The 11273-nt window shown below is 40.8% G+C and overlaps 1 protein-coding gene across 1 annotated transcript; it reads right to left on the reverse strand.

Moving 5' to 3' along the window:
• Nucleotides 1-2449: 2449 nt before the first annotated feature.
• On the reverse strand, nucleotides 2450-9597 carry LOC127122233 (uncharacterized). Its single transcript, XM_051052603.1, has 10 exons — nucleotides 9325-9597; nucleotides 7806-8264; nucleotides 7288-7692; nucleotides 6698-7173; nucleotides 5390-5995; nucleotides 4916-5299; nucleotides 4578-4837; nucleotides 3248-3374; nucleotides 2877-3046; nucleotides 2450-2694 (listed from the first exon to the last, which is right to left on the reverse strand). The coding sequence occupies exons 1-10, from the start codon at nucleotides 9595-9597 to the stop codon at nucleotides 2450-2452; spliced, it is 3405 nt and encodes a 1134-aa protein (XP_050908560.1).
• Nucleotides 9598-11273: the final 1676 nt, after the last annotated feature.

Consider the following 11273-nt stretch of genomic DNA (forward strand, 5'->3'; position numbering starts at 1 on the left):
CTAGCATTGGGGGGTTTAGCTTCTCATTATATTCAAAGATAGTAAATTACAAATTAGAGACATTACAATTTGTTGTTGATGAAGGTTGATCTTCAATCTCTTCCGATCTTGAAGATCTCTTATCCTCTAAACACTCTGCAAGGTCGCTTCTTCTTTCTGTCTCTTTTCTTCTACGATCCAAAAAGTCCTTTTCTCTATACCAAAATTCAGACTAAATAGCTTCCAAACAACTAAAAACATTGCGAAATGCCCAAACTTCCCTCCGGACGTACAAAGGGGTTAAAACATGAAAAATCAGCAAATGGGGTGAAATGGCCAACACGGGCCATGTCAGGTGACACGGCTGCCCGTGTTGGCCTCACTGTAAGTCCAAACTTCATCCCTTGCTGACACGGGCCGTGTCAGCTGACACGGGCACCCGTGTCAGCCCCCTGTTTTCGTCTATTTTTCGCTTTGCATTATTTCTTTGACCTCCATTCTTCCGGTACGCATCTTTCGAACTTGTTATGTGACCTGGAAACCAAACAGTACTATACAGAAACGCATAAAATGTGACAAAAAGAGAAGAGCTACTAATGCAACATAAAACAAGTGGAAATTCATAAAATGCAATAAACTAAAGAAATCACTAAAATAAAGAGCAAAATGTTACCGATTCTTGAAGATTCAATGTTGGATGGATGATGAAAACTAAGTGTAAATGGTGACCGATCACAACCCCAAACTTATCTCATTGCTTGTCCTCAAGTGATGTAAGAGACAACGTAGAGGTCAACCATAAATTCTATTCTTTCCACAACACAGTTGATGCTATTCGCAACTTATCTTCCTCCTTTCCGATTAAGCTTCTGGTTTACCCATTCGAACTTCTCCATTGTCTTATCATTTCAGAGTGTTCTTTTACCTGCAAACTTCTTCACACTACTCACCAAATCTCTCGGGGTTAACGTGTTTAGCACTCAAGATATCAAGGTATGCAATATCAACTCTTACTTTTTGAATAGATTCTACGTCAACTCCACAAACACAATTCACACACTTTAAGAGGTCTTCTGGGTTGTAACGGGGCTTAGATACGGTGGGAGAGTAGACAAGAAAATGGATGACAAAAGGTTTTAGAACTCGGCATTCATGTTGTTGTTTTTCTTTGTGCAAGAATTATTTTATGGGGTGTCTTCCAATCTTGACTCTTTTTCACTCGAATTTTTCTTTAGAGTATCACATTAATGCATGAGTCTATTGCCTAGGCAAGTGCTTATACTTCATTTCTCTATTTATTTATTTTTTTTCTCTTTTTTTTTCGGTAGAAGCGGATGTTTCTACACAGTTTTGCTTTTTCTTTTTCTTGCATTTGCCCTTTTTCCAACATTTCTTCTAAGGATTACCACCCCAAACTTATCTTTTTGCACAAATGTTACACTACAACAGTCATGCCGAGCGAGGGTAGGAAGTGTTTGGCTTATGGTTAACATGACGATTTACACAAACAAGGGGGTACAGGCTCAACGGGGTTAGCAACGGATGAATACAACATTATGGATGGCTAGAAAGGCTAAAAGGGTGAAAACAAATAATGTGCCTCAGTGTGCGTTTTTGTATTGTGCTGTATCAGTAGACCTTACGCAAAATTAGAGAGATAAAGTCATACCTGAATGCGCTCTTTTGTCTTTGGTTAAGCTGAAATCTCACCATGTTAGATAAGCTTGCAGGCTCCAAACCACTCTTTATGACAGACAACTTCTTTTTCATCTTAGGTTTACCTTCTCCTCTTTCGGTCTAGAGTTTCCAAGTTGTGTCCAACATTTTGTTTCTCAGCTGTATCACCTTCCAGGTTGCCTCGGGAGCAAATCCGGGGTTGCGTCTTTCCCTCACTATTCACTAGTCTATCATTTCTCCAGCATAATCCACTTTCATCTGTAACTTAAAAAAACTAAAACAACCACACATGACAAACAAAGTAACACAGCAGACACAACTAGAAATAAAATATAAAGCAAATAAACCCCCCCCCCCCCCACACTTGAACCAAACATTGTCCGCAATGTTTAATGTCAAGATAAGAGGGGTACTTACAGTGTTTACTTTTGAGGTGGGGGCGGGTACGGATAATGCAACATCATGCGTTGCATCATCATGTTCAACTCATCCAAAACCGTCCCTTGACGGCGTTGTTCGACTCCGAACCTGGTGAGCTCCTTACCTTGCCTGGATTGCTCTATGCGAAGGTGACCAATCTCATCCTGAATCTAACCCCATTGGTCTTGCGGCATGGAGTAGGACCCTGAAGCTTGAGTCGGTTCCTGCGGTTACTGGTAAAAAGGCTCCTCGGTGCTCAGTGCACCTTCCATAGGTTCATTTGTAGGCAAAGAGTCAAAAAAATCTTTGTCCCCCTCATCCAGGTCGGGCAGTCATAGAGCCAGTTGGCTCTGTTAGTAATACTGATGAAATCTTAAGCAGGTAAAGCAAGGACATGGACTTTTTGGAAAATAAGAGAGTAATAATCTTGTTTTACCGCAATCATACATTGTTGGATCAAGGCGGCCATGTCCAGTTTGGTTTTACCTGGCACCTGTGGAGAGTCAGCCAGTGCGGCACCAAATCCAAAATGATCGGCAATCTGAGTAATCATGCCGCCAACAGAAATGTCGCCTGAAGTAGCGCGACCAACTCTACCTAAGTAGTCAGCTGCAAAAGCTGCTAGTTGATTGGAGTTTGTGATGTCATAGTGTACAGAAAGAACAGCTCCCTCTAGGTGGCGACACTGGTGTTGTCTCCGTGACCAAACCTGGTGTATGCCAACGCCTTCTGTGTGTACCTGAAACACGGGTTATGGATACCCGATGCTTTTGCCCCTTTAGAAACATATTTAGTGTTACCTGGTATGGCGGTCCAAAATTCCGCCGGGACAAAGGTATCGGACACCGCTCCAGGGCCTACGATTGGGAGTTTTAAGATCCTCCCTAACTCATCCACAGTCAATTCCATATCAGTATTAAATAATCGAAACTGCAACATACCGTAGTATTCTTTTTTCGTTCCATTCCACCTATTTTTCAGCTTAAATTCAATGGTACTCGGGAATTCAAGCGTAATGCGCGCGAAAGTTGGAGCTTCCAGCTGCATGAATTCTAGCATCCCTAAGGTGTGGAACATACGGTGAACCTCAGCTTGGAATCCCAATTCCTGCAGAGTGTCATTACACATGTACCTCGTGGGGGTTAATTTTCTTTTCAGATGAATCGCATACCTCTTTTGGTGCTCCAGGTTCTCGAACATAATGTCGTGCTCATTCGGGGTTCTTCTCGCCCTTTGTCGTGGACGGGATGATTCCACCACATTTTTCCTTTTTTCTACTCGCCGAGACATATTCGTACCTGCACATAACAAAAAGAAACAAGAAATTGAAAAAAGAGATTAGGTGAAAATATTATCGTAGGAAGGTTGAGGATGGCGAATGGTAGAACTTTTGTGAAGACGGATGGAGAAATGATCGGGATATGAGGTGAAAGTAGAGAGCTTTAAGTGAGAAAGATGGAGGTTTTTAGGTATTTTTGAGAGAAAGAGAGATGGAGGTGAGAGAATATGAAGGATATGGGATAAATGAGGAGAGAATGGGGGATAAAGTGAATTTATATGGTGAAATTCAGAGGTGGGACCATGCTCCAACGATCGGATTTTAAAAAAAAAAAATCACCATTGCGCTAGCTGACACGGGCGACCATGTCAGCGCAACACTCCTCAAGAACACGGGCCGTGTCCGTCCAAAAAGTGCTTTTTTCAGCTTATTCCACGCAGGGGCTGACACGGGTCGTGTCAGGCCCCTGGAAACCCAATTTTTGAAACCTCCTTGGCACATCCTGACACGGGCGCCCGTGTCAGGCCCCTGATTTCTCATTTTCCTTGGTTTCCTTTCTTGAGCTGTGCCCGGCTTCTGCTTCCGAATTTTCAGAGACTTTTTGCGACCGCTATATTTAACTCCTATAGCAAACACTGTTCACACCTGTAAGTAAATAACATACAACCAAACAAAGAGAATAATTAGATACAAAAACGTGGGTTGCCTCCCACGTAGCGCTTCATTTAACGTCACTTGGCTTGACGGTTGTGCATCTTATCAGACAAGATGAACAACATCAATTTGGCCCACTTCTTGTTCCATATTGTAAGGCTTCAATATTTGCCCATTCACTTTAAAAATGTCCCCATTGGATGGATTTTTTATTTCGACTGCTCCCTGGGGATATACCTTGTGTACCACAAACGGACCCGACCATTTCGATCTCAGTTTTCCAGAGAACAACTTCATCCTTGAATTAAACAATAGTACCATTTCTCCTTCCCAGAATTCCTTCCTTTGGATTCTTCTATCATGCCATTTCTTCGTTTGATCTTTGTAGATCTTTGCATTTTCATATGCCCGGTTCCTAAATTCTTCCAACTCATGGAGTTGAAGGATTCAGGATTCTCCTGCTTTCACAAGATCCAAGTTAAGGAATTTTGAAGCCCACAAAGCTTTGTGTTCAAGTTCCAAGGGTAGGTGACATGCCTTACCATATACCAATTGATACGGGACATACCAATCGGTGTTTTGAAAGCAGTACGATATGCGCAAAGCGCGTCATCAAGCATACTCGCCCAATCCTTGCGAGAAGCATTAACCGTCTTCTCTAGGATTTGTTTCAGCTGCCTATTTGACACTTCAACTTGAACACTTGTTTGCGGGTGGTACGGAGTGGCTATCTGATGTTTTACATTATACTTCAAGAGTAGCTTCTCCATTAGGTGATTTAAGAAGTGAGTTCCTTCATCACTTATTAGAGCTCTTGGCACTCCAAACCTGACAAATATGTTTTCTTTCAAAAACTAGACCACCACTTTTGCATCATTTGTTTGTAGAGCAACTGCTTCTACCTACTTGGATACATAATCCACCACCACTAAAATGTAATTCTTTCCAAATGAAGGAGGAAACGGTCCCATAAAGTCAATACCCCAAACATCGAAGTGTTCAACTTCCAGCATGGGGTTTTGTAGCTTCTGATTTCTTTTCGAGATGTTTCCCATCCTTTGACACTTATCGCACTCTTTGATTACTTTCTGAGCATCTTTGAAAAGTATCAGCCAGTATAAGCCTGACTGGAGGACTTTGGCAGCGGTTCGATCACCACTAAAGTGTCCACCATAGTCAGAATCATGACAAGCTTTCAGAACATCCCTCTGTTCTTCTTCGGGAACACATCTTCTGACCAACCCATCTACTCCTTTCTTGAAAAAAAATGGGTCATCCCACAAATAGAACCTGCAATCATGAACAAAGTTTTTCTTTCGGTTAGAGTCAAATTCACTAGGGATCACCCCGCCTACTAGATAGTTCGCGTAGTCTACGAACCAAGGCATTCCAATAACAGCAAGGATGTGTTCGTCAACAAACTCATCCTTTATTGGACGCTTTTCCTCATTCTCCTCTACGGGGGACATCCGGGAGAGGTGATCTGCCACAGTATTTTCACACCCTCTTTTGTCACGAATTTCCACATCAAACTCTTGGAGGAGCAGGATCCATCGCAACAGTCTTGGCTTAGAGTCCTGCTTAGCAAATAAATACTTCGAAGCAGCATGGTTAGTATAAACAATGACTCTAGAACCCAACAGATATTGCTTGAATTTATCAAAGGCTTTGACCACATCTAGCAACTCCTTTTCAGTAGTCGCGTAATTCATCTGTGCAGGGTTCAACACATGACTAGCATAATATATGACATGCAACAGTTTATCTCTATGTTTCCCAAGAACTGCTCCTACTGCAATGTCACTCGCATCACACATGATCTCAAATGGTAGAGACCAATCAGGAGCAATGACAATAGGTGCCGTCACCAATTTATTTTTTATAGTTTCAAAAGCAACGGCACACTCTTTATCAAAAATGAAAGCCTTGTCCTTAACCAACAGGATAGTTAAGGGTTTAGCTATCTTGGAGAAATCTCTTATGAACCTGCGGTAGAAACCCGCATGTCCTAAGAAACTTCTTATACCTTTTTCGTTCATAGGAGGTGGTAGCTTTTCTATTACCTCAATCTTGGCTTGGTCCACTTCTATCCCTTTGTGAGAGATTTTGTGACCCAAGACTATGCCTTCTCGCACCATGAAGTGACACTTCTCCCAATTGAGAATCAGATTGATCTGTTGGCATCTTTCTAACAAAAGGGAAAGGTTAGTTAAATAATTATCAAAAGAAAAACCAAATACCGAGAAGTCATCCATGAAGACCTCCATATGCTTTTCGAGCATGTCCGCAAAAATGGAGGTCATGCATCTTCGAAATGTGGCTGGTGCATTACATAACCCGAATGACATTCTTCTGTAAGCAAAAATACCATAGGGGCATGTAAAAGCTGTCTTCTCTTGATCTTCCGGTGCAACCGCTATCTGATTGTATCCAGAGTATCCATCAAGGAAACAATAGTACTCATGACCTGCCAACCTTTCCAACATCTGATCAATGAATGGTAACGGAAAATGATCCTTTCTGGTCGCCAAATTCAACCCCCTGTAGTCGATGCACACACGCCAACCCGTGACCGTCCTAGTAGGGAGTAACTCATTTTTCTCATTCCTTATATCTGTAGTTCCTCCTTTCTTCGGGAACACATGAACAGGACTCGCCCAAGAGCTAGCGGATATGGGATAAATTAACCCGACATCTAACAGTTTAACAACCTCTTTCCTAACCACTTCCTTCATTACGAGATTTAGTCTTCTTTGTGGTTGCACCACTGGTTTGTGACCATCCTCCATGAGAATTTTATGCATACACACTGTAGGGCTAATTCCCTTCAAGTCTTCTATCGCCCATCCCATTGCACTTTTGTGCTTCTTCAAAACCTTGACAAGCTTGTCTTCTTGAGAAACCTCTAGATTAGAGCTTATAATAGTCGGGCATTTCCTTTCGGGATCTAGAAAAACATACTTGAGATTTTCAGGCAATTGTTTCAGCTCAGCCACTTTCTTGGTCTCATCTTTCTTTTCCTCAACTTGGGGTTCCCTTAAGTTTTCCCATCGGGGTGATCGGGATCCCTTAAAGGGCGGTTGTATTGCCATTATAGTTAACACTTCCATTTCCTTTTCATCAACTTCTTGAGTGTCTTCAGAGATTGATAGACTTAGAACTCTCTCCAAGGGCAATTTTTGTTCACTTAGAGGATTTTCTTTTAGAACCATTTGATCAATCACCTCTATGTGTTTACTGGTGGCCACATCATCTTTGTATTTCATGGTGTTACGCACATCAATTTTTAACTCTTCGTCATAAACTTTTAGAGTCATGGTGCCCTCTTCTATATCTATCAAACATCTCCCGGTCTCCAAAAATGGTCTACCAAGAATGAGTGGTATCTCTTCATCTTCCGACATTTCTAAGATCACAAAGTCTACCGGAAATACAAACTTATCAATCTTCACCAGAACATCTTCCACCACTCCATAAGGTATCTTCACATAGTGGTCAGCAAATTGAAGTGTCATTCTGGTATCTTGCACTTTTCCAATCCCCAACCTCTTGTAGATGGATAACGGCATGAGACTCACACTTGTCCCCAAGTCTATAAGGGCCTTTTTGAAAGATCTATCCCCGATAGTGCAAGGGATAGTTACCGAGCCTCGATCTTTTTTCTTTACCGGAATCTTCATACCCTGCAAAATAGCATTATAAGTTTCGGTTAGACAATAGAGTCAGTGTCAGTGCTCCACCTTTTTGAAATAATATCCTTCATGAATTTAGCATAAGAGGGCATTTGCTCAAGTGCCTCCAAGAACGGAATGTTAATCTCAAGCTTTTTGAACATCTCCAAGAATTTCTCGAAGTTCTTCTCATGTTGCTCTTTCTTCTTATTTCTTGCGGGGAAAGGGAGTTTGACAACCGGCTTTGATTCACTAAATTTTTCTTTAACCACTGGTTTAGGTACCGTCACCTCTTCACTAACAACCTCATTTTCTTTTATCTCCAAATCAACTTCAAGCAATTGGTCTTCTTGGCCATCATCTTTTTCAGGGACTTCTTTTGCCTTGCCACTCCTTGTGGTTACCGCACTCACATTATTATGCTCTCTTGGATTTGTAACTGTAACACTCGGTAATGCACTTGGTGTTTGAGAATCTGTGAGTTGTTGAGCAATCTGACTCATTTGCACTTCTAGATTTTTTATTGAAGCACCAGTGTTTCTCAGATTTACTTCTAGTTTCTTCTTGAAATTGTGAACTTTGAGCTGCCATTTTTTCAACGGCAATTTCCCAATCTAGTTTTCTTGGAACCTGTTGTTGAAATTGTTGTTGGGATTGGTGAAACTGCTACTGGTAAGGTTGTTGTTGTTTTGGTCGATAATGTTGTTGTGGTTGGCTTTGATACTGGGTGGGGGCTTGCTTCTGAGCATTTCCTTGCTGGTCCTTCCAGAAAAAATTTGGATGATTTTTCCATCCAGGATTATATGTATTGGAGTAAGGATTGTTCTGCTTCAGAAAATTAATCTCTTCTACCTGTTGTGCAGTTGCCACACAATGCATGGCGAAGTGAGGACCTCCACAAATTTCACAACTAACAGCTTGAATAGGTTGGACCGGTTGCACTTGTGCCACCGTTTGAGTGTCAAGAGTCATCTTCTTGAGTCTTCTCTCTACTTCAGCTGTTATTTGATCTTCCATCTTCACAACTTGATTTGCTAGTTTGAGATCAATGATACCTTCAGGTTGACTTACACTGCGGTCATAGAGTCCCAGATGCTCATTTTCTGCAATGGCTTCAATGATTTTCTTTATTCCAGTGGCTGTTTTGAAATTTGTTGAGCCACCGGCAGCTGTGTCTATGAGTTGCTTAGTCTTCATTCTAAGTCCATTCACAAAATTTTGCATCTGTTCAGTTGCATCCATGTTATGAGTAGGACATGCAACCAACAATTGCTTGAACCTCTTGTAAGCGTCTCCGAGTGACTCTCCATCCTTCTGTTTGAAATTAACAATATCATATCTCTTGCGGATATACGCAGAAGCAGGAAAGTACTCATTCAAAAATGTTGTCTCCATTTGTTGCCAAGTTGTTATGCTTCCCGCGGGTAAAGAGTAAAACCACTCTTCGGCATCTTCCAACAGTGTAAACGGGAACATCACCAACTTTTTAGCTTCTTCTGAGTGTCCCTCAATTTTTAACGATGTCGTCATGGTCAGAAATCTTTGTAAATGCTTGTTGGCATCTTCATTGATTTTTCCGGAAAACGGTCTCCTTTCGAGTTGACGAATCGTTGAAGGGTGTAGCTGAAAATGATCAACATTTACCGGTTGGTTTATAATTGTTAACCTTCCAGTGGGAGCATTTGTACCTCCATAATCACCCAGAAGTCTTTCCGCAGCAGGTGGTGGAGCTTCAGCCATTGGTTCAGAAAGGGCTTCGGAGTCTTCCGAATGAACTGAAACAGCTTCTTCTTTTTCAGACTCAGAAACGATAGGGGTTGCTTCTGAAAGTTCCAGCCTAGCTTTTCGTCGTCTTGCACGCAATAATCTTTTTGGTTCTGTGTCAAAAAGAAATCCAGCTGAGGCCTTACCTCGCATACACAGATTAGACAATTATTAGAAAAAATAATAATACAGAAAAAATTTAGCTGCAGAGCAACAAAATTCAAATTGAATTATTTTTCAACTTATACTTTGGCAGTCCCCGGCAACGGCGCCAAAAACTTGATCGATAAAATAGCAAGTGTACTACTTGCACCAATGTAGTAATAAAAAGGAAGTTATCCCGAGTATCGATCTCGAGGACTGCGTAGCAAGTACCAATATTTATAATAATTCAATTGAACAAAAGATCATCTGGGGTTTGATGATTGTTTTCAAAAATAATAAGAACGAGAAATAAAAATGTTAAGCGTATAAAAACTGTTTAACCGATATGAGAAAGCATGCTAGGGCCAGATGTATGAATTGCTTTGTAATAAACTTCTTCCATATTATATAACATCTATGTTGTAATAATTCAAAACCATTTCCCAAGAATTGTTTTCTCTAATTCCTTAGCCAAAAACCATTAACAGTCAATTTCAATCTTAATTCCTTAGTAATTCAAATTGTTGTTATGAAATATGTAATTGATCAAGAATTAACGGTGACCACGGTTTGATCCTCATTCCTAAGTGATTAAACCTGAGTTTTATTATACAACAAGCGATAAGGCGGTTTGTCCGACCTAAACCTTAACCAGAGAACAGAATTTCATTTGCCCGATAAAATAAAGCATTAAGAGCGTTGTATAATAATTTGAATTAAGAAAACATCGATGATTATAAGAACATAGATAAAGTATGCATACAGTAGCAATTCAGGGACACCCTCCTAGAATTGGGGGGTTTAGCTCCTCATGATATTCAAATACAGTAAATTACAAATTAGAGACATTACAATTTGTTGTTGATGAAGGTTGATCTTCAATCTCTTCTGATCTTGAAGGCCTCTTATCCTCTAAACACTTTGCAAGGTCGCTTCTTCTTTCTGTCTCTTTTCTTCTACGATCCAAAAAGTCATTTTCTCTATACCAAAATTCACACTAAATAGCTTCCAAACAAATAAAAACATTGCGAAATGCCCAAACTACCCTCCAAACGTACAAAGGGGTTAAAACATGAAAAATTAGCAAATGGGGCGAAATGGCCAACACGGGCCATGTCAGGTGACATGGTTGCCCGTGTTGGCCTCACTGTAAGTCCAAACTTCATCCCTTCCTGACACGAGCCGTGTCAGCTGACACGGGCACCCGTGTCAGCCCCCTGTTTTCGTCTATTTTACGCTTTGCATTATGTCTTTGACCTCCATTCTTCTGGTACGCATCTTTCGGACTTGTTATGTGACCTGGAAACCAAACAGTACTACACAGAAACGCATAAATGCGACAAAAAGAGAAGAGCTACTGATGCAACATAAAACAAGCGGAAATTCATAAAATGCAATAAACTAAAGAAATCACTAAAATAAAGAGCTAAATGTTACTGATTCATGAAGATTCAATGTTGGATGGATGATGAAAACTAAGTGTAAATGGTGACTGATCAAGGACGTAGTGTGGAGACTGTTCAAGTGTAGACTTGATAACAGTTATTTCACGATACTACACTCAGACGAGTTTCTCTTGAGAATATTATGGGTTGATGAGTCAGTCATTTAAACCTATAGTATCCAATAGATGGGATCACGACAGGTTTTTATCCTTAGTACACTCTTTTGGGATGGTTATTAAC

This window comes from Lathyrus oleraceus, chromosome 2 (genome assembly GCF_024323335.1).
Source record: "Lathyrus oleraceus cultivar Zhongwan6 chromosome 2, CAAS_Psat_ZW6_1.0, whole genome shotgun sequence".
Lineage (NCBI taxonomy): Eukaryota > Viridiplantae > Streptophyta > Magnoliopsida > Fabales > Fabaceae > Lathyrus > Lathyrus oleraceus.